This window comes from Somniosus microcephalus, chromosome 13, assembly GCF_052327205.1.
Source record: "Somniosus microcephalus isolate GS21.2 chromosome 13, FLI_Smic_1.0, whole genome shotgun sequence".
NCBI classification, from domain to species: domain Eukaryota; kingdom Metazoa; phylum Chordata; class Chondrichthyes; order Squaliformes; family Somniosidae; genus Somniosus; species Somniosus microcephalus.
The window spans coordinates 128,346,721-128,370,819 of NC_140999.1; the positions used below are offsets into that span (position 1 = coordinate 128,346,721).

Consider the following 24,099-nt stretch of genomic DNA (forward strand, 5'->3'; position numbering starts at 1 on the left):
CTCACACTCCCAATCTCTCTCTCTCACACTCCCAATCTCTCTCTCTCACACTCCCAATCTCTCTCTCTCACACTCCCAATCTCTCTCTCTCACACTCCCAATCTCTCTCTCTCACACTCCCAATCTCTCTCTCTCACACTCCCAATCTCTCTCTCTCTCACACTCCAGTCTCTCTCTCTCTCACACTCCCAATCTCTCTCTCTCACACTCCCAACCTCTCTCTCTCACACACTCCCAATCTCTCTGTCTCACACTCCCAATCTCTCTCTCTCTCACTCCCAATCTCTCTCTCTCTCACTCCCAATCTCTCTCTCTCACACTCCCAACCTCTCTCTCTCTCACACTCCCAATCTCTCTCTCTCACACACTCCCAATCTCTCTCTCTCACACTCCCAATCTCTCTCTCTCTCACTCCCAATGTCTCTCTCTCACACTCCCAATCTCTCTCTCTCTCACACTCCCAATCTCTCTCTCTCTCACACTCCCAGTCTCTCTCTCTCACACACTCCCAGTCTCTCTCTCTCACACTCCCAGTCTGTCTCTCTCGCTCTCCCAATCTCTCTCTCTCTTCCCCCCCCCAGTCGCTCTCTCTCTTCCCCCCCAGTCGCTCTCTCTCTTCCCCCCATCTCTCTATCTCTTCCCCCAGTCTCTCTCTCTCTCTCTTACTCCCAATCTCTCTCTCTCACACTCCCAATCTCTCTCTCTCTCACTCCCAATCTCTCTCTCTCTCACTCCCAATCTCTCTCTCTCACACTCCCAGTCTCTCTCTCTCACACTCCCAACCTCTCTCTCTCTCACACTCCTAATCTCTCTCTCTCACACACTCCCAATCTCTCTCTCTCACTCCCAGTCTCTCTCTCTCACACTCCCAATCTCTCTCTCTCTCACACTCCCTATCTCTCTCTCTCTCACACTTCCCAATCTCTCTCTCTCACACTCCCAATCTCTCTCTCTCACACTCCCAATCTCTCTCTCTCACACTCCCAATCTCTCTCTCTCTCACACTCCCAGTCTCTCTCTCTCACACACTCCCAGTCTCTCTCTCACACACTCCCAGTCGGTCTCTCACACACTCCCCAATCTCTCTCTCTCTCATCCCCCCCCAGTCGCTCTCTCTCTTCCCCCCAGTCACTCTCTCTCTTCCCCCGTCTCTCTATCTCTTCCCCCAGTCTCTCTCTCTCTCTCTCCCCCCCAGTTTCTCTCTCTCTCCCCCAGTTTCTCCCTCTCTCCCCCAGTCACTCTCTCTCTTCCCCCCAGTCGCTCTCTCTCTTCCCCCCCAGTCGCTCTCTCTCTTCCCCCCCAGTCGCCCTCTCACTTCCCCCCCAGTCGCTCTCTCTCTTCCCCCCCAGTCACTCTCTCTCTTCCCCCCTGTCGCTCTCTCTCTCACACTCCCAATCTCTCTCTCTCACACTCCCAATCTCTCTCTCCTTCCTTCCCTCTCTCTCTCTCTCTCTCTCTCCTTCCCTCTCTCTCTCTCTCCTTCCCTCTGCCTCCCCTCTCTCCCTCCCCTCTCTCCCCCCCACTCGCTCTCTCTCTTCCCCCCCCAGTCGCTCTCTCTCTTCCCCCCCAGTCGCTCGCTCTCTCTCTCTCACACTCCCAATCTCTCTCTCACACTCCCAATCTCTCTCTCTCACACTCCCAATCTCTCTCTCTCTCTCCCAGTTTCTCTCTCTCACACTCCCAATCTCTCTCTCTCTCACACTCCCAATCTCTCTCTCTCTCACACTCCCAATCTCTCTCTCTCACACTCCCAATCTCTCTCTCTCTCTCCCAGTTTCTCTCTCTCACACTACCAATCTCCCTCTCTCACACTCCCAGTCTCTCTCTCTCACTCCCAATCTCTCTCTCTCACTCCCAATCTCTCTCTCGCTCTCACTCCCAATCTCTCTCTCGCTCTCACTCCCAATCTCTCTCTCGCTCTCACTCCCAATCTCTCTCTCTCTCTCTCACTCCCAGCCTCTCTCTCTCTCTCACTCCCAGCCTCTCTCTCTCTCACACTCCCTATCTCTCTCTCTCTCACACTCCCAATCTCTCTCTCTCACACTCCCAATCTCTCTCTCTCACACTCCCAATCTCTCTCTCTCACACTCCCAATCTCTCTCTCTCTCACACTCCCAATCTCTCTCTCTCTCACACTCCCAGTCTCTCTCTCTCACACACTCCCAGTCTCTCTCTCTCACACTCCCAATCTCTCTCTCACACTCCCAACCTCTCTCTCTCTCACACTCCCAATCTCTCTCTCACACACTCCCAATCTCTCTCTCTCACACTCCCAATCTCTCTCTCTCTCACTCCCAATCTCTCTCTCTCTCACTCCCAATCTCTCTCTCTCACACTCCCAGTCTCTCTCTCTCACACTCCCAACCTCTCTCTCTCTCACACTCCCAATCTCTCTCTCTCACACACTCCCAATCTCTCTCTCTCTCACTCCCAATCTCTCTCTCTCTCACTCCCAATCTCTCTCTCTCTCACACTCCCAGTCTCTCTCTCTCACACACTCCCAGTCTCTCTCTCTCACACTCCCAGTCTGTCTCTCTCGCTCTCCCAATCTCTCTCTCTCTCTTCCCCCCCCAGTCGCTCTCTCTCTTCCCCCCCAGTCGCTCTCTCTCTTCCCCCCCTGTCTCTCTATCTCTTCCCCCAGTCTCTCTCTCTCTCTCTCTTACTCCCAATCTCTCTCTCTCACACTCCCAATCTCTCTCTCTCTCACTCCCAATCTCTCTCTCTCTCACTCCCAATCTCTCTCTCTCTCACTCCCAATCTCTCTCTCTCACACTCCCAGTCTCTCTCTCTCACACTCCCAACCTCTCTCTCTCTCACACTCCCAATCTCTCTCTCTCACACACTCCCAATCTCTCTCTCTCTCACTCCCAATCTCTCTCTCTCTCACTCCCAATCTCTCTCTCTCTCACACTCCCAGTCTCTCTCTCTCACACACTCCCAGTCTCTCTCTCTCACACTCCCAGTCTGTCTCTCTCGCTCTCCCAATCTCTCTCTCTCTCTTCCCCCCCCAGTCGCTCTCTCTCTTCCCCCCCAGTCGCTCTCTCTCTTCCCCCCGTCTCTCTATCTCTTCCCCCAGTCTCTCTCTCTCTTACTCCCAATCTCTCTCTCTCTCACTCCCAATCTCTCTCTCTCTCACTCCCAATCTCTCTCTCTCTCACTCCCAATCTCTCTCTCTCACACTCCCAGTCTCTCTCTCTCACACTCCCAACCTCTCTCTCTCTCACACTCCTAATCTCTCTCTCTCTCACTCCCAGTCTCTCTCTCTCACACTCCCAATCTCTCTCTCTCTCACACTCCCTATCTCTCTCTCTCTCACACTCCCAATCTCTCTCTCTCACACTCCCAATCTCTCTCTCTCACACTCCCAATCTCTCTCTCTCACACTCCCAATCTCTCTCTCTCTCTCACACTCCCAGTCTCTCTCTCTCACACACTCCCAGTCTCTCTCTCACACACTCCCAGTCTGTCTCTCTCGCTCTCCCAATCTCTCTCTCTCTCTTCCCCCCCCAGTCGCTCTCTCTCTTCCCCCCAGTCGCTCTCTCTCTTCCCCCAGTCTCTCTCTCTCTCTCTCCCCCAGTTTCTCTCTCTCTCCCCCAGTCACTCTCTCTCTTTCCCCAGTCACTCTCTCTCTTTCCCCAGTCGCTCTCTCTCTTCCCCCCCAGTCGCCCTCTCACTTCCCCCCCAGTCGCTCTCTCTCTTCCCCCCTGTCGCTCTCTCTCTCACACTCCCAATCTCTCTCTCTCTCACTCCCAATCTCTCTCTCTCTCACTCCCAATCTCTCTCTCTCACACTCCCAATCTCTCTCTCTCCCCCCCCAGTCGCTCTCTCTCTTACCCCCCAGTCGCTCTCTCTCTTACCCCCCAGTCGCTCTCTCTCTTACCCCCCAGTCGCTCTCTCTCTTACCCCCCAGTCGCTCTCTCTCTTACCCCCCAGTCGCTCTCTCTCTCCCCCCCCCAGTCGCGCTCTCTTCCCCCCCAGTCGCGCTCTCTTCCCCCCCAGTCGCGCTCTCTTCCCCCCCAGTCGCTCTCTCTCTTCCCCCCCAGTCGCTCTCTCTCTTCCCCCCAGTCGCTCTCTCTCTTCCCCCCCAGTCGCGCTCTCTCTTCCCCCCCAGTCGCGCTCTCTCTTTCCCCCCCCCAGTCGCGCTCTCTCTTTCCCCCCCCAGTCGCGCTCTCTCTTTCCCCCCCAGTCGCGCTCTCTCTTTCCCCCCCAGTCGCGCTCTCTCTTCCCCCCCAGTCGCGCTCTCTCTTCCCCCCCCCCAGTCGCGCTTACTCTTCCCCCCCCTCGCTCTCTCTCTCTCTTTCCCCCCCCCAATCGCTCTCTCTCTCTCTCTCCCCCCCCCCCCCCCAAGTCGCTCTCTCTCTCTCTTCCCACAACAACATGCCCTCGAAAAAGCCTCGGCACCGCCGGGCACCCCCAGCTAGTATATATATAAACTCTGCGGTAGAGTGTGTGAACTTCTCTAAAACAGTGATTTTTTAAATTACAAATACATTCTTTATTCAAGTAAAGGCAATCTGCTGCCCAGAGTTTTAAGAGTCAGATTAATTCCTTACGGCCAGCCCTTGACCGTGGACAGACAGATTGAATTAATTTATTGCTTACGTGGCCTGTGCCTTTGGGGCTGCTACAACCAGCTGTTAGTTGGGACGGGATCTTTGGTTGCAGATGGCCAGTTCTCATGCTGCACTGCGCCGCTCTGCCTCCGATTGTTGCTGCAGCCAATCAAATTGTGGCCACCGCTGGCCCACACTGGAAGGAGATGCTGTTTGAATAAACAGCCGCCGCATTGTCCGTTACCCGCGGCCTCCTCCGCCTGCTTCAGAGCTGGAGCCCAGGCCCGTGGGCGCGCGCACAAAAATTCTAGGTGAGGCAATGGCTACTGCAGGAGCTGTTGCTGGCGCACACAGCCAAATAAGGCAGCAGGAGCATGGCATGCAGGCAGAGGTGAAGATGCCACAATTTCACTGAGTCTGACTTGAAAACCCTCCTTGAGGAAATTGACATCAGCAGACACAGACTGCTAGATATCCATGGAAAGAAATGTCACATATGACTTGGAGGGAAATGACACTGACACTGAGTGCCAGTTTTTCACACCAAGGTCTGCAGAGCAGTACCACAAAAGAGTTCAATGACCTAACCAGGCAAGGTAACACAACAGACATTCTCCCTTTTCTTCCTTGCCCACCCTGGGCACCAGCACACTCTTCATCCTCTTGTACAACTAACCCTTCACAATGCACACTGGGAGTCTCAAACTCAGGGTCTAGCTATGGTTACCCAGCTCCCCTAAGAGCAATTACTGACATGCACAACCGTAAAACCCTTTCCTCCACTTCAACATCTCTTACTTTAGCTCTCATGCCACTTAGCACCCACTCCTCAACTGCTAGCCCTCCCTTCATGTACTTAAAACTCTTGCAGGAGAAATTGGTACACAATGCCTGCGAGAGGCAGGCCACTGGAGGAGGCATCCCCAACTTTAAGCAACTCACAGCCTACATGGAGAAGGCCATCAATCTCATGGGGAGGAATTCTACTGTTAGATGGCAAGGTCAGCAGTATATTGTTGGTGCCAGGTTATTGATGGCATCCCTGTGAAGCACCAGTCACGAGCTTCCACCCTTTTCTCTGTCTCCTTAATCCAGTTCAGCAGTTCTGCAACAGTGTTCATTATCGTGTTATTACAGTATCAACATTGCTCATTATTGTGATCAATCCTGGTTCTTGCAGCCCCTTGCCCAGTGTCCTCCTTCCTGCATGCCCATGAAAAGTGCCCCTCTTCTCCAAGCCGAGCACAGAATCAGCCAGCCAGCAACCCTACTAAATGTTAGTATCCTGGGCCTTAGCAAACTGGCTGACATTGTATAAATATCACTGATGCATAGAAATCCAGGGCCATTGTGTCTTTCACAGTCACTGACAGTACCAAATGCATACCTGATTAAGTTCAGAGGTCTTAATTAGGGAGATGGCATAGTTCTATCACAGCCTCCCTGCTTAGCTTTAGTCTACCAATGTATTGCTCCTCAGCCATTCACAGGCAACTGTGCCTACAACAGTAGACATGACATATTGCACATTGGCAGGACCTCACTGCCCTTGCGTCACAGGCTGCCTTCCTGTTCCTGTAAATGGATGCGATACCCATTCTATTCCAAATACTGTGAGCTGTAACTCCGCCCTGTAGCCGATCACTTGTCAGTAAAGCAAAGCACTCTGCATGTGCTGATGAAATGTTAGGTATAAGTGAGGTATGGAAATGCACTGCTCATGAGAAGTGGGGAAAGTTGCAAAATGAGGGGAGTTGAATTTAAAACCCAATTATTCCAGTATTCACAACCTCACCTACATATGGATTCAGTGCCGTTCATTGGGAATTTTGCAAAGGGCTAATTTTGCACAGTTCCACACCTCTGAAATTACTGTTACCCAATTCATAAATAGTGCCGGCGATCCTAGTAAAACTTTGAGGAATTTCCAGGCTGGTATCTCAACATGAACACTTACTATTAAACCCTACTTCCCAAACACACTGCCATTAATAGTAGTCATTATCTACATAAGGTTAATAAGGCAATCTCACCAGTTTGGTTAGTGTCTGCACATCCCCAGGGGCAGCTCTACCTGTCACATTCCTTAAAATCTTTAAACATATCTTCAGACTCCCCATGAGCAGCACCACGGGGGCCTAGAAATTGAATCGCACCTGAATTAGGACACAATCCTGGTGCAGCGCATGCCACAGGTGCCCAATGAGGCTGGCAACAGGACCACAGAAAATTGGTCCACCGGCCTCATTAAGATAGCACCGGCCCACTCTGGGTGTGGGGGCGGGGGCAGCAAGATCGGCTGGCTCGGATGCTGGCTAACGGCTGCTGGGGAGTCCGGGGAAAGGAAGGCAATCGGGAGTGGGGTGAGCGGTGGCAGGCAGCGCTTTTAATGTGGAACAGGGAGGAGCACTCCTCCTCCAGGTTCCGCAATAAGGTAAGTGAAAAAACTTTTGGCTTACTTTTCAGGTGGCAGCCTCCAGCGGTCCCTTTAAGGACCATTGGTTTGGCTGCTGAGCGCCTGAAGAAACTGACTGCAGCATGCAGGGCGCGTGCTGTGATCAATCGCAGGCCAATTTCGCACGGGATCCTGAAACAGGCGCTAGGCATTTTCAATTGGCCTAACTTCAGTTTCAGGCTTGCGCTCTTGACACCTACAGAGGAGCCCTAACTAATCTGGAGGGCGGCACATGTCCTGCACGGAATGAGCATGCGCATGCCATATTGGACACTTAGGCGCCTGGTTTACGCCTGTAAAACAGCCACAGCATAATCCAATTTCTAGGATGCAGGTGTTTACTTTGAAGAATAAACACAGATCTATAGGGTTATTGCATATATATACCCTGTAAATTTGCTGAACATAAATGTTATTCCTATTATTTTCCTGCTGTTGAAAGCTCTGATTCCTAATCCAGTCCTAAAGAAGTTTGTATGTTAGCCTTGCTATTGCACATATACATATTACAACTGATTGCTGTGTCATTAAATCTGTGCTTTACCCTGTCAGAGGATGAAGTTTTTCTGGACAGTGATGAACAACGTGAGGAATATGTGCTGAATGAAGATGGAGTCATCTACGTTGGTAGTAGTCGTTGTATTCAAAAACGCTCATGGTACTTTGGACAGGTATTTGAAATCCTTGAAAAATTTACTATTGAGCTCTGTTTACCCAATGAGCTACAATGCATCTTCTGCCCGTATTCGAACTTGCACCGAGTCCCGTTCACCCATCACCCCTGTGCTCGCTGGCCTACTTTGGCTCCCGGTCCACCAACACCTCAATTTTAAAATTCTTATTCTCGTAATCAAATCCCTCCACAACCTCACCCCTCCCTATCTCTGTAACCTCCTCCAGCCCTACAACTCTCCGAGAACTCTGCGTTCCTCCCATTCTGGCCTCTTGTGCATCCACGACTTCCTTCGCGCCTACCATTGGTGACCGTGCCTTTAGCCGTTTAGGCCCTAAGCTGTGGAGTTCCTCCCCAAACTGCTTTGCCTCTCCAACTCTCCTCCTTAAAGACGCTGCTTAAAACCTACCTCTTTGACCAAGTGTTTGGTCACCAGTCCTAATGTCTCCATCTTTGGCTCGGTGTCAATTTTGTCTTTTTATGCTCCTGTGAACGCCTTGGGACGTTTTACTACGTTAAGAGTGCTATATAACTTGTTGTTGTTTAGTTAACACTGAGTCCAAACTGCAGCCTCTTGCACCCTGTGAGCTATATTCATCCTAGCATATAGAGTAACCCCCTGCAGACTCAGTGATATTTATCTCTGAATGTATGCAGCTAAACTCATGCAAGCAAATGCAAGATTCTTACCAGGGATTCCAGAGTTTAGTTACATGTATTGAAGGTAAATGTAAAAGTTGCAAGTGATATATATTGAGTATAATTTTGATTCTCGCTGCTAAAGAACTGCAGCCTAGACATTACTGTTGGTGATATTAACCTAATATCTTCATATGACATTCTTTTGTCTGCTATTTTAACAGGAGCAATAACCTATTTAAAATAAACCGGGTAATACCTGCATTAAAATAGCGGACAAAGGAATGCAACACTAACGCATTAAGTATTTGATCACTAATATCACCAGCAGTAATTTCCAGGCAGCAGTTTTTTTTCCAAATTCTGTAACCAAAGTTAAATAGCAGAGAGGCTGACACTTCACAGGATACATGAATCCTAGGATCTATATGACAATTACAACCATAACAGAGATGGTTCAGAATCCAGCGATGTAAGAGGTCAAGATAGCAATACGAATTCCAAAATTCCTGGGTTCGGGAGAGCAGATTTGCATTGCAATGGCAGTGGAAGGGGGTGGGCTTGGATTTGGAAGGACCCCGGATCCATCAGGGTTCCACTCCTTTTCAGTCCCATCAGAAATCCCAGCAACTTCGGGGGCAGCTGCATTGTATCTCCGCACATTTGTGAATTTCCATCATTTGCTCCGTTAGCAACACTAGGTGCCAAGGACACCTGTGACTCCCTGGTGTCCAGCATTGGTAGAGCCATGAGAGGGGGGCTTTCAAAATTCAGAGGCCGGTTTTGCAGAGAGATCGATTGCATTGTTGAAACCGGCCAAAGAAACAAACGGAGTATGTACAAAAAAGGTTTTGGCTGTCTTATGGAGTCATAGAGTCATAGTCATGGGGATGGGATACAGATGGAGCTATAGTAGAGGGTGATGCACAGCCAAATATAGAGGAAAAAACAAGTCAGCCTGGAAGGCAGAGCAAATATGTAATGGCACAAGGGAGTATGGCAAGGCTGGATGGCATTTATTTTAATGCAAGGAGTCTTGCGAGTAAGGCAGATGAATTGAAGGTATTGATGATCACATGGGAGTATGATATTGTTGCTATCACAAAGACATGGTTGAGGGAGGGGCAGGACTGGCAGCTCAATATTCCAGGGTACAGAATCTTCAGGCGAGACAGAGGGGGGAGTAAAAGAGGAGCGGGTGTCGCAATATTAATCAAAGAGTCAATTACTGCTGTAAGGAGGGATGATATCTTAGCAGGTTCCTCCAATGAGGCCATATGGGTAGGACTTAAAAACAAAAAGGGGGCAAGCACTTTGCTGGGAGTGTACCATAAGCCCCCAAACAGTCAGGGGGAGATAGAGGAACAGATATGTAGGAAAATCTCAGAGAAGTGTAGAAATAATAGGGTAATAATAGTAGGAGATTTCAACTTCCCCAATATTGGCCCAGAAATTCGGGTCAGGGGCTTCCCGCGGGTGCAAGCCCCTGACCTGCACTTACCTACCGTGCCAGCCGTTGAGCTGTGGGCCCGCGTGGGATTCCGATCCTGGGCCTCCCCCAAATGCCGGCGCGCAGTGCTTGCGTATCCCAGGGGTGCAGTTAGTTCGATGCGTCCCCTGGGATCACGTGGGTCATGGAGAGCCAATGGTAGCAGGGAATGCTTCATTCATAAGTTTGACAGGAAGAGCTGTCAAATCTATAAATACTATAAGCCCCAAAACATCACTAAAACTTCAAATAATTTTTTTTAAATCACATTTTTAAAATAACTATAAATTACATGAAATAACAATTTTAAACAATAATTTAAATTTTTGAAAAAATTAATTACATTTTCTAATGGGGCTAAAAATAAACTTACCTTTCTTTAAAGTATTTAAAAATAATAAACCTGTGGGAAAAATGTTTTAATTTTAATTAATTCACCACTTACCTTGTTAAAAGCAGGCCTTACGCCTGCTTTTTAGAAGTGTAACTGCTGGAGACTTACCCTCCTGGAAAAACCTGGAAAAAAAACGTAAGTTCGATGTGCACGCGCTGCCTGTCCGGTGCACGCGTTCCACCTGTCAACCCCTTCTTTCAGGGGAATGGAAGTGCCGGTTTCCCGCGCATGCGCAGTGCATGCACAAAACCAGCACTTCCATTGGGCTTACGGGTGAGTACCCCGTGCGTACTCACTCATGGAGACCCGAATTTCTGGGCCATTACTGGGATAGTCAGAGTGTGAAAGGCTTAGAGGGTGCAGAATTCTTAAAGTGCATCCAGGAGGGCTTTTTGAGCCAGCATGTAGAAAGTCCTACAAGACAGGGGACCTAATTCTAGGGAATATAGCTGGGCAAGTGATAGAAGTGTTAGTAGGAGAGCATTTTGGTGACAGTGACCATAATTCGGTGAGATTTAAGGTAGTCATGGAAAAGGACAAAATGGGGAAAGGCCGATTTTAATATGATAAGGTAGGATCTGGCCAAAGTGGACTGGGAAGATGTAGGTGAGGTTTTAAATGAATATTTTGCATCTGTGTTCAGTATGGAGAAGGACGATGTAGGCATAGAAATCAGGCAGGGGGATTGTGATATATTGAACAAATTTGTATTGAGAGGGAGGAGGTACTAGCGGTTTTAGTGGGCTTAAAAGTGGATAAATCCCTAGGCCCAGATGAGATGTATCCCAGGCTGCTGTGTGAGGCAAGGGAGGAAATGGCAGGGGCTCTGACACAGATTTTCAGAACCTCTCTGGCCACAGGGGAGGTTCTGGAGGACAGCCAGAGGACTGGAGGACAGCCAACGTAGTACCATTATTCAAGAAGGGTAGTAAGGATAAACCAGGGAATTACAGGCCAGTGAGCCTAACATCAGTGGTAGGGAAATTATTGGAAAAAGTTCTGAGGGACAGAATTAGTCTCCACTTGGAGAGGCAAGGATTAATCAAGGATAGTCAGCATGGCCTTGTCAGGGGGAGATCATGTCCAACCAATTTGATTGAATTTTTCGAGGGGGTGACTAGGGTAGTGCAGTTGATGTAGTCTACATGGACTTCAGTAAGGCTTTTGACAAAGTCCCGCATGGGAGACTGGTCAAGAAGGTAAGAGCCCATGGGATCCAGGGCAATTTGGCACATTGGATCCAAAATTGACTTAGTGGTGATGGTCGAAGGTTGTTTTTGTGATTGGAAGTCTGTGTCCAGTGGTGTACCGCAGGGATCGGTGCTGGGTCCTTTGCTGTTTGTAGTGTACATTAATGATTTAGATATGAACGTAGGAGGTATGATCAGCAAGTTCGCAGATGACACGAAAATTGGTGGAATGGTAAATAGCGCGGAGGGAAGCCTCAGGCTACAGGACGATATAGACGGGTTGGTCAGATGGGCAGAACAGTGGCAAATGGAATTTAACCCTGAAAAGTGTGAGGTGATGCATTTTGGGAGGACTAACAAGGCAAGGGAATACATAGTGAATGGTAGGATCCTAGGAAGGACAGAGGATCAGAGGGACCTTGGTGTGCATGTACATAGATCCCTGAAGGCAGCAGGACAGGTAGATAAGGATGTTAAAAAGGCATATGGGATACTTGCCTTCATTAATCGAGGCATAGAATATAAGAGCAGGGAGGTTATGATGGAGCTGTACAAAATGCTAGTTAGGCCACAGCTGGAATACTGTGTGCAGTTCTGGTCGCCACACTATAGGAAGGATGTGATTGCATTGGAGAGGGTGCAGAGGAGATTCACCAGGATGTTACCTGGGCTGGAGCGCTTCAGCTATGAAGAGAAACTGGACAGGCTGGGGTTGTTTTCCATAGAGCAGAGAAGGCTGAGGGGGGACCTGATTGAGGTGTACAAAATTATGAGGGGCATAGATAGGGTAGATAGAAAGGAACTTTTCCCCTTAGTAGAGGGGTCAATAACCAGTGGGCATAGTTTCAAGGTAAGGGGCAGGAGGTTTAGAGGGGATTTGAGGAAAAACTTTTTCACCCAGAGGGTCATTGGAATCTGGAACTCACTGCCTGAAAGGGTGGTAGAGGCAGGAACCCTCACAACATTCAGGGAGCATTTAGATGAGCACTTGAAACGCCATAGCATAGAAGGCTACGGACCAAGTGCTGGAAAATGGGATTAGAATAGACAGGGCTTGATGGCCAGCGTGGACATGATGGGCCGAAGTTCCTCTTTCTGTGTTGTAATAGTCTATAGGCTGGATTTTGCCAGCCCTGGGGAGGCAGGTTTGGAGGCGGGACTGCCGGGAAAATGGCTGAATTTGGGGGCGGGTGACAACCCACCCCCAACACGCCTCCATACCATCTTGCCAGGAGGCGGGTAGCCGACCCGCGCCGGGTCCCGCCTCCTTGAGGCGGGAAGGGGATTAATGCCAATTAACTGCCTGTTAACAGGTAGTTAACAGGCAGTTTTTTGGCTAATCACTATTTTGAGCCCTGAAGTGTGGGCTTCCCGACAACTACGAACCTCGCCAGGGTCAGCGAGGCGGGCCGTCGGTCTGCGAGGGTCGGAGGGGCCGGGATGTCCAGTGTGCAGGTGAGTAATGGGTGCATGTGTGCAGAGGTAAGCGTGTGTAGTGTGTGTAAAGTGTTTTAATAATTTTACTTACCTTTACTTCTTCCTGCAGGCTTCCTCCCTTCAGGTCTCGGGAGTCCCTCAGCTCACCAGCACAGAAAGCAGAATGGCCGCTGAACTGTCAAAAGCTGCAGCCTTCTGCTTTCTGGTCAGGAAGGCTTTCTAATTGAGTCTTGAGTAAAGACACAACTTAGAAGATTGTCAGTGTTTGACAGCTTCACAGAGCTGTCAAACAATGACATTTCATCTGTCAACATAGAAACATAGAAATATAGGAGATAGGAGCAGGAGCAGGAGCAGGCCATTCGGCCCCTCGAGCCTGCTCCACCATTCAATGAGATCATGGCTGATCATCCAAACTCAGTACCCTGTCCCTGCCTTCTCCCCATATCCCTTGATCCCTTTAGCCTTAAGAAATAAATCTAACTCCTTCTTGAATATATTTAATGACTTGGCCTCAACTGCCTTCTGTGGTAGAGCATTCCATAGGTTCACCACTCTCTGGGTGAAGAAATTCGTCCTCATCTCTGTCCTAAATGACTTACCCCTTATCGTTAGACTGTGAGCCCTGGTTCTGGACTCCCCCGCCATCGGGAACATCCTTCCTGCATCTAGTCTGTCTAGTCCTGTTAGAATTTTATAAGTTTCAATGAGATCCCCTCTCATTCTTCTAAACTCCAGCGAGTATAAGCCCAATCGACCCAATCTCTCCTCATACGTCATTCCTGCCATCCCAGGTATCAGTCTGGTGAATCTTCGCTGCACTCCCTCCATGGCAAGAACATCCTTCCTCAGATAAGGCGATCAAAACTGCACACAATACTCAAGGTGTGGTCTCACCAAGACCCTGTACAACTGCAGCAAGACATCCTTGTTCATGTACTCAAAAACTCTCACTACGAAGACCAACATATTATTTGCCTTCTTAACCGCCTGCTGCACCTGCATGCTTACATTCAGCGACTGGTGCACAAGGACACCCAGGTCTCGTTGCACTTCCCCTTCTCCCAATCTATTGCTGTTCAGATAATAATATGCCTTCCTGTTTTTGCCACCAAAGTGGATAACCTCGCATTTATCCACATTATACTGCATCTGCCATGCATCTGCCCAATCACCCAACCTGTCCAAATCATACTGGAGTTTCTCGGCATCCTCCTCACAACACACACGCCCACCCAGCTTTGTGTCGTCTGCAAACTTGGAGATATTACATCTAGTTCCCTCATCTAGATCATTAATATATATTGTGAATAGCTGGGGTCCAAGGACCGATCCCTGCGGTACCCCACTAGTCACTGCCTGCCACTCGGAAAAAGCGCCATTTATTCCAACCCTTTGCTTCCTGTCTGCCAACCAGTTCTCTATCCAAGTCAGTACCTTGCCCCCAATCCCATGTGTCTTAACTTTACACGCTAATCTCTTATGCGGGACCTTATCGAAAGCCTTCTGAAAGTCCAAATACACCACATCCACTGCTTCTCCCTTATCTATTCTAAAAGTTACATCCTCAAAAAAGTCCAGTAGATTAGTCAAGCACAATTTACCTTTTGTAAATCCATGTTGACTTTGTCTGATCCTGTCATTGTTTTCCAAGTGCTCTGCTATTACATCTTTTATAATGGACTCTAGCATTTTCCCCACTACCAATTTCAGGCTTACCGGTCTATAATTCCCCATTTTCTCTCTGCCACCTTTTTTGAATAGTGGGGTAAGATTAGCGACCCTGAAATCCATGGGAACTGTTCCAGAGTCTATAGAATTTTGGAAGATGACCAGCAATGCATCTACTATTTCTAGGGCTACTTCCTTAAGTATCCTAGGATGTAGATTATCAGGGGATTTATCGGCCTTCAATCTCGTCAATTTCCCTAACACCATTTCCTTACAAATACTGATTTCTTTCAGTTCCTCCCTCTCATTCGACCCTATGTTCCCCGACATTTGTGGAAGGTTGTTTGTGTCCTCCTTTGTGAAGACAGAACCAAAGTATGAATTTAATTGGTCTGCCATTTCTTTGTTCCCCATTATAAATTCCCCATATTCTGACTGCAAGGGACCTACGCTTGACTTCACCATCTTTTTCTCTTCACATATCTATAAGAGCTTTTACAGTCAGTTTTTATGTTCCCTGCAAGCTTACTCTCGTACTCTATTTTCCCCCTCTTAATTAATCCCTTTGTCCTCCTTTGCTGAATCCTAAACTGCTCCCAATCCTCAGGTTTACTGCTTTTTCTGGCCAATTTATATGTCCTCTCCTTGGATCTTATGCTATCCCTAATTTCCCTTGTTAGCCACAGTTGAGCCACCTTTTTTGTTTTATTTTTATGCCAAACAGGGATGAACAAATTCTGTAGTTCATCCATGCGATCTTTGAATGTTTGCCATTGCCTATCCACCGTCAACCCTTTGAGTAACATTCCCCAATCAATCCTACCCAACTCGCGCCTCATACCATCGTAGTTTCCTTTATTTAAATTCAGGACCCTAGTCTCTGAGTCGACTACTTCAATCTCCATCTTACTGAAGAATTCTATCATATTATGATCGCTCCGCCCTCAGGGGCCTCGCACAACAAGATTGTTAATTAATCCTTTCTCATTACATAATACCCAGTCTAAGATGGCCTGGTCTCTAGTTGGTTCCTCAACGAATTGGTCCAGGAAACCATCCCGTATACACTCCAGGAATTCCTCCTCCACAGTATTGTTACTAATTTGGTTAGCCCAATCTATATGTAGATTAAAGTCACCCATGATAACTGTTGTGCCCTTATTGCACGTGTCTCTAATTACCCATTTAATGCCATCCCCAACCACCGCATTACTGTTTGGGGGTCTGTCTACCACTCCCACTAACGTTTTCTGCCCCTTGGTATTTCTCAGTTCTACCCATACAGAGCTAATATCCTTCCTTACAATTGTGTTAATCCCCTCTTTAACCAGCAATGCTACCCCACCTCCTTTTCCTTTTTGCCTGTCTTTCCTGAATATTGAATACCCCTGGATGTTGAGTTCCCAGCCTTACTCACCATGGGGCCATGTTTCCGTAATCCCAATCATATCATATCCGTTTACCTCTATTTGCGCAGCTAATTCATCCACCTTATTACGAATGCTCTTCGCATTAAGACACAAAGGCCTAGAAATTGGGTTTTGGCTTAGCCAGGGCTTTAGCGCCGGAAATTAGTGCCGGCGCTAAGTCCCCTGCGCGCGCCAAAAATTCAGTGGCGCCGCGCCCAAACGGCTGCCGGCGCTACTGAAGGGTCTTAGCGCCTGGAAAAGGGCGCTAACTGCCGTTTCGCGCCGCAATTCCGGCGCTGCGGCACCCGATGCGGTGCGGCAGGCTGGGGAAGTGCAGGCCTCCTCCTTCCGTTAAGGAGGAGCTGCCTGCACCCGGCCGCGGCCCGCGCAAATCTGCTTAAAAATGAGCCCGGCACCTCGGACAAGTGCCGGGCTTGCATCTGTTCTGGGGTGGGGGGGGGGAGAGAAGTCCGGGGAGGGAGCTGCGGGCAGGCGGCCGGCGGGAAAGCGGCCGGCCGCCGCGGGGCCTTTAATGCGCCGGCGCTAACTGCAGTAAGGCACCTCTGACAAAACGCTGGTTGCGGCTGCCACGGGCGAGGCGGCCGCAACTCAATTTCGGAGTTTGGGCGGGTTACCACGGCAACCGGGACGCTGCGCACACCGATGACGTAATCGGTGCCGGCGCAGCGCTACCGGAGCAACGCCGATTTAGGGCCCCAGGGAATTTCACTACTGGCCATAACTCCAGCGCAAGGCCCTCTCGCGCCTCAAATGAGGCGCTAAGGCTACTGAATTTTCAGCCGAAAGCCTTTAGGCTTGTTTTTTTAACACTCTTAGACCTTTTAGAATTATTATTTACTATGGCCATGTTTGATTTAAATCCTTGATTTTTCTGACTGCCACCTTTGCTTTTCTCCTTCCTGTCTTTTGCTTCTATCCTTGTTTCCCTTTCCTCTGTCTCCCTGCTCAGGTTCCCAACCCCCTGCCATTTTAGTTTAAACCTTCCCCCAGAGCACTAGCAAACACTCCCCCTAGGACATCGGTCCCGGTCCTGCCCAGGTGCAAACTGTCCAGTTTGTACTGGTCCCACTTCCCCCAGAACCGGTTCCAATGTCCCAGGAATTTGAATCCCTCCCCCTTGCACCATTCCTCTAGCCACGTATTCACCTGAAATATCCTTCTATTTCTACTCTGACTAGCACATGGCAAAAGCTCTTAACAGATGAAACGGCACTCACTGATGTCACCTGTAACTGGCTTTCCCTTAATTGGCCTGCTAAGCCCGCTGGGCGGGCTTAACAAGATCAATCAAGGGAAAATAGCATGGGTTGGCCACAAGTCAATGGAGGCGGGACTAAAACCCAACAAGTGGGAGTCCCGCCTCCAAAAGCTCCCCATTGACAAAATCCAGCCCTATGACTCTAAGGTGAAAGTTTCACTTTGCCCCAGATGTTCACCCCATCCCTGGCTTCTCCAGGAATTTCAGGGTCATAGTGTCAGATCTTCTGTCATCCTTTTTACTTTTGCACTTACAATATTGGTAATTTTGCCCCTAATGTCGCGTATACTTCCACAAACTATAATATATCTAATGCTAGGTATTGCATGAAACAAGAACAGTTAGAATGACATTTCAGTGCTTTGTGGCCCTACTGCACACAAATCATCACCACTATTGGCAACTTAGCCACCATTGTTGCCATGCCTGACCTCAACCTCTCAAACTCCTGGTGACAACATCTCCCATTGCTAGGCAACTGAATAAGACAACAACAACTCACATTTTTATAGCGCCTTTAACATAGTAAAACGTCCCAAGGCACTTCACAGGAGCACTATCAAACAAAATTTGACACTGAACCACATATGGAGATATTAGGGCAATCTTGGCCCAAGAGGTAAGGTTTAAGGAGCATCTTAAAGGAGGAAAGAGTGTTAGAGAGGTGGAGAGGTTTAAGGAGAAAATTCCAGCTCTTCGGGCCTCAGCAGCCGCCAATGGTGGAGCAATTAAAATCAAGGATGAGCAAGAGGCCAGAATTGGAGGAGCGCAGATGTCCCGGAGAGTTGTAGGGCTGGAGAAGGTTACAGAGATAGGGAGGGGGCAAGGCCATAGAGGGATTTGAAAACAAGGATGAGAATTTTAAGATATGGCTTTATCACAAGTATTTCTAGCTGAAGTGAAAGCTTTCCAAGTGAGAGGCTCAGGTCTCCCTTGCCTGTTTTGGATAGCTGACTTGAAACCTGGCCTCCAATCCAGAGGTGTGCATTGATGTGGATGTCAGCAAGACTGCCTGTACTAAAACAAGGGCTTCATTATATTCCTTCAGGAACAAATTTATTATATCCTTCACAGAGAAAATTTATACAGGCAAAGTAAAGAATTGGATAAGTACTCAAGGTGAAATGGTTTTGTGTTGTCAATGAGGGAAACTATCATTCACTTCAGCCAAATGCTCCTCAATAGAACAGCCCTGCAAGTTATTAATCAACTGGCCCTATAGGATCTTAGCCTCACACCCTATTGATTTCTAATTGCCCTCTTCCCTTGTTGTACGATTTTGGAGCAGATCCTTCAGAAAGCATGCACCCTCTATTCACACATAAAGGCACTATTTATTTTAAGGATTTGTCCTTTGAGTTCTTGGACAAATGCTGAGGCAGGTGTTGAAAGTGGTCCTAAGAAAAGCTGGTTTAATATGTTTTACCCAACTGGACTATATCTATCTAAAACAGACACCTACCCATTTTCTACACTGGAGTTGGCTGTGTTATTAGTATGTGATCCTTCTCTCCTAATTTTCCTACGTGCTCCAACCATGCGATGCTCTACACCCAAGTGCTAAAGAGGAAAATTATTGCCCTATGTCACAGGCGCTGGCCATGCTGTGGTGTGGAGGGCATTGGCCGGGCTGCGCTACGCTACAGATACCTAATGCCTCCAGCAAAGTGAGCTCCCTGGGCTCCCTGGACAGAAGCTGGCCAAAATCTATTCAAATGAGCTGACCATGGAAAATCTGCTGGGGTCGGCTCACAACCAAACAGAGGGTGCAAAGCCTGCCGCACCACCCTTTCAGCAGCATAGGCACCTCCGAGGAACAACCCAGCCATGCTGTCCCAGCACTGGAAAGTGAACTTCATAACAATATCGCTGAGTGTTGCAGCAACTGAATATCAATATAACATTGAAGCTAAGCATATATTTATATTGCTGCTATTGTGGTAATTGAACATAACAGAAGTAGATATAAAAGACACTATCATCGCTGAACAATTCTCGGACAGTATTCACAGAATAATGGAAATGTTCTTTATTTTGCAGTTTGAAGAGGATATCTTAGATATCTGTCTTAAGTTATTGGACCGCAATCTCAAATGCCTGAAAACCCCAGAGAAAGACTATATACGCAGAAATGATCCTGTTTACATCAGTAGAGTAGTGACAGCCATGGTAAGCACTGTAACGGTACAATTGATAGTGGTGAGAGTAAAAAGTAATGGATAATAATGTGATGGCTTTCAACTAGGGTTTATTTGTCTAAACAGGTTTCATGCGTTCTCTGACTTAATATTTCTGTCTCCCCAATCCCTTCTTCCAGATCACAACCAACACTTTGAGATTGTGATGTTAGTTGTGGTCTGGTTGTCCTTTAAAATGCTACACCACACAATGGAGCTTTGAGACCTTGCTGAACACCTTCCATCCTCTTTCTGCAGCACTCCCTCAATACTGCATTGAAGTGTCAGCCTTGGCTAAGTCTGTAGCACTCTTGCCTCTGAGTCAGAGGGTTGTGGGTTCAAGTCCTACTCCAGAAACTTGAGCACATAATCTAGGCTGATACTGTTGGAGTGCTGCACTGTTGGAGTTGCCACCTTACAGATGAAGCATTGAACCAAGGCCTCATCTGCCCTCTCAGGTGGATGTAAAAGATCCAATGGCACTATTTTGAAGAAAAGCAGTGGAGTTCTTCCCGGTGTCCTGGTCAATATTTATCCCTCAACCAACATCATTAAAAAACTGATTGATTTCTTGATTGATTGATTTCTTTCTTTCATAATGGAAAGAAAATCTAGGAGATATTCAGTAGTACTGGCATTTGATCCTGATTGAATTATCCAAAGGTTCTGTTCTAGTTATTCATTAATCAAAAGCACTGCTACTCTTTCTGGCCATCACTCAATCTCCCTCTCATTTATCTTTTCTTATTTCTTTATTCCTATTCATGTTTTATGATTTTATTTCTGTTCTGCTTGCTTAACACTTTCAATAGCCACATATTTAAGAAAATAAAGTCTGATGTAAGAAATGGCCACTTGGCCCATCAAGCTCACTTCTTCTTTACCACAGGTCTGGAAGGCTACAGTGACCTCATTTATTGTGACCGTGCATAACCTGCTTTTTATAAAAAGAGGTAGAGATTCATTCAACATAATTTAATTCAATATAATTTACTTCAACATTGTTGCATCTTATTATATTTACTGCAGCTCTCTTTGTAAACAGAGGCCTTGATCTTCAGTTTGAGATATAGTAGACTAGTCAATGGCCTTGCAAATTGGGGCAAAATGCCAAGAACCAAGCAAGTGTTGAAGTGTGTGGTGCGCCGTTCATGCCAGGGAGGGACGAGGGAAAGACTAAAGTCATCTTAATAAAAGTTTAATAAAAGGCTATAAATTTTCTATTGCAATAACCTTATGATAACATCCATATGTAATGGTCTTCATTGCTAGTCTCAGGAATACAAACTGCACAACAGTGTTAATACAGATTCACTGTTCTACCTTTTTCAGGTGAATTCTGCTGATGACAAAGGGATACTTGAGGGCAAATGGAATGCTCCATATTATTGCGGGGTGTGCCCTTGGAGTTGGAATGGAAGCGTTGCCATCCTTCAACAGTGGAATCGTTATGGCTGTCGGCCGGTTCGCTATGGGCAGTGCTGGGTGTTTGCAGCGGTGGCCTGCACAGGTACAGAGGGGAGGAGGAAAAAGGGATTTCATTCTGAATTGGAATCTAATTCTAAACCGCTAAAAGCTGATGCATTAAAATATCTCCTAAAGTATTTGAAATATATTTATATGACCAATCAGGTATTTAGACACATTTATATGTTTTGGAATATATGTTTATATTAATATTTATTTTGTAATTCTTTTATTGAGAAGTTAGTCAATAGTGGTAATTCATTGACTTGTTGAGTGTCAAGTTAGATGGCCAACTTGTAGCCAATGTCATGAACTGGTTCTGGAAACACAATGGCTGTTAAACGAATCTATCCACCTTTGTGGAAATAATAACAAAGAGAAGTTTTTATGATATAATAAGATATACTGTGGAGCTTCCGATCCAGAAACTCAAGCAACCATTTCATTTCTGTTCATGGTTTGGGTTTCTTTCCACACTTTTTTTCATGCCAATGGCCTTGTAACATTAACTATAAATAGAGGCATAGGGCTCGATTTTCCAAGCCCCAAGGAGGCGGGTTTGGAGGCGGGAGTGGTGGGAAAATTGCAGAATCGGGGGGCAGGAACCCATCCCGCCCCCAACCCGCCTCCGTGCCAATGTCCCAGGAGGCGGGTACCTGACCCGTGCTGGGAGCCGCCTCCCCGAGGCGGGAAGGGGATTAGTGCCAATTAACTGCCTGTTAACAGGTAGTTAACAGCCAGTTTTTTGCCTAATCCCTATTTTTAGCCCTGAAGTGTGGGCTGTCCGACGGCTCTGAACCATGCCAAGTTAGCGAGGCAGACCGTCGGTCTACAGGGGTCGGATGGGTCGAGATGTTCGTTGTGCAGGTGACTGATGAGTGCAAGTGTGCAGAGGTAAGTGTGTGAGGTAAGTGTAAAGTGTTTTAATAACTTTTACTTACCTTTACTTCTTCCTGCAGGCTTCCTTCCTTCAGTTCTCGGGAGTCCCTCAGCTCACCGGCACAGAAAGCAGAATGGCCGCTAACTGTCAAAAGCTGCAGCCTCTGCTTTCTGGTCTGGAGAGCTCTCTAACTGAGTCTGAGTAGAAGGACTAAGTTAGAAGACAGATTGTCCGTGTTTGACAGCTTCACAGAGCCGTCAAATGCTGATCTTTCATCTGTCAAAAGCTCTTGACAGATGAAATGTCGATCGCTGACGTCACCAGTAACCAGGTGTCCCTTAATTGGCCTGCTGAGCCCGCTGGGCAGGCATAACAAGGTCAATCAAGGGAAAGTAGCATGGGTTGGCCACAAGTCGATGGAGGCGGGACTAAAACCCAAAAAGTGGGAGTCCTGTCTCCAAAAGCTCCCCATTGACAATATCGAGCCCACTCAATCTGAAACCCGTGTCTATCACTTTCTGGCAATCAGAATCATTCCACGGCTGTTTTCCCAATCCTCTGCCTTAACTTAGGCAGGAGATCCGTAGAAACTTCGTAAACACCATTTACGTCATTTCTCTGGGGTTTCTGTGTATCTTCCATTGAAGTTATGGTGGACGATCAGGAGAACCCTGCGGAAATTCAACGCCATAGAATTTTACAGTACAAAATGGAGACATTCGGCCCATCATGCCTATGCCAGCTCTCTGAAAAAGCTAGCTATTTAGTGCCATTCCCCTGCCCTTTCCTCATACCCTTTTAATATTTTTCTTTTTCAAATATTAAATCACTTTCCTTTTAAAAGCTATCATGGATTCTGCTTCCATCATTGTTTCTGGTAGGGCAATTCTGTGTCACACCAACGCTCTGTATAAAAAAAACTTCCAGCCACTCCCTTTGTTCTTTATTAAATTTGTGCCTTCGAGTTACTGACTCACTGACCAGTGGTAATGGTTTAATTCTTATTTACCTTATCAAAACTCCTCATAATTTTAAAGAGCTCTATCAGATCTCCTTCTAGTGAAAAGAGTCCCAGTTTTTCTAGTCTTACCTCATAACTAAACCCTCTCATTCCTGGGATCATCTTGGCAAATCTCTTCGGCACTCTTTCTATGGCCTCGACATCCCTCCAAAATTGGACATAATGCAGCAGGTTTTCCTCTTATTGAACTTGGATGTATTGGATCTCCTGGGTGCAGGACATAGAGAAAACTGGGTGGGCACCCGAACTGGTGTGTGCTCCTACCCACCCTATGTTCCTCTATACACTGCACTCAAGTGACCTAATGGCTCGGATTTTGTGATAAGAATAGTGGTAAGGCTAACAGCGCTCATCGTTATTATGGACTAAATCAGACAGCAACTTCCGGAGTCCGCAGTTGAACGTGGAAATCAGGAAGTTGCTATGCGAGATGCCCTACTCCTCCATAAGCTTTACTATACTGGTATCTTGCAGAGAGACTCAGCATTCAAACACATGAAGGGTGTAAAGTTGTGATACGTTCCCACGAGATACCTACTAAACACGCCAGAAAAAGTTAGGGTTTGTCCATTCAAGTGTAAATGAATTTTTAACAGCATGATGAGCAATGTTCCCTCTAAGCCGGGAAAGGTCCCATGCAGGCCGCTTATTGGCTTTTACATTGTAAATACCACGCATGAGCAGAAATTTAAAGGACGCCGCATTAAAAGAAACAGGCCGTGCAGCTTACAGGAAACATTGGTGATGAGTCTTAATTACTGTCAAACAACCTCTCTGGCACTGAAGATTTGCTTTTCCAAATGTGAATTCCCATTCCATCAAATTTTAATTATTGTTGGAGATTTAAAACATTTTTATTTTTACTTTTTCTTTCTGTCTTTTATGTCTCTCTCCTAATCCCATCTTTCTTAGCCCTCTCTTTATTTTGCTTTCTGTACATGGTTTTATTTTCAATTAAATATTCTAACTTACACTTCTTGGGTTAGAATCTGCATGGCTCAGTAAGGATTCTTCAATCTGATTGGATGAGGAGACACGCCGTTGCTTGTCCTGTTCACACAGGTCCCAGATCCCCTGTAGAGGGCGCTGCACTATTTTGGCTCTCCAATTACTGTAAATCGCAGTGTAAAAGCTCACAGAAATTCACGGCAATGATCGCCGAGCGCCCCTCGTTCGTCACTGACCACAAAATTCAGGCCAGTATGTCCAAGTGCTACAACAGGAAAATCTACCCCCATTCTAACTGCAGCCTAACCAAAGATTTGCATAGTTTCGCCTTACTTCTGCTCTTCTACTCTCTGCCCCTACTTATAAGCGTATATAAGCATATCCCATATGCTATTTTTTAAACAGTTTCATCAATTA

The 24,099-nt window shown here is 47.3% G+C and overlaps 1 protein-coding gene across 1 annotated transcript in view; it reads left to right on the plus strand.

The window, feature by feature from the left end:
- The first annotated feature begins 7,469 nt into the window (after positions 1-7,469).
- LOC147108590 (protein-glutamine gamma-glutamyltransferase 2-like) overlaps positions 7,470-24,099 on the plus strand; it is a 69,156-nt gene continuing 52,526 nt past the window's right edge. Inside the window, exons 1-3 of the mRNA XM_086005277.1 lie at positions 7,470-7,679; positions 19,230-19,358; positions 20,699-20,876. Of these exons, the coding sequence (XP_085861403.1) occupies positions 7,485-7,679; positions 19,230-19,358; positions 20,699-20,876 (502 nt within the window). The 5' untranslated portion in view covers positions 7,470-7,484. The remainder of the gene's footprint in view (positions 7,680-19,229; positions 19,359-20,698; positions 20,877-24,099) is intronic.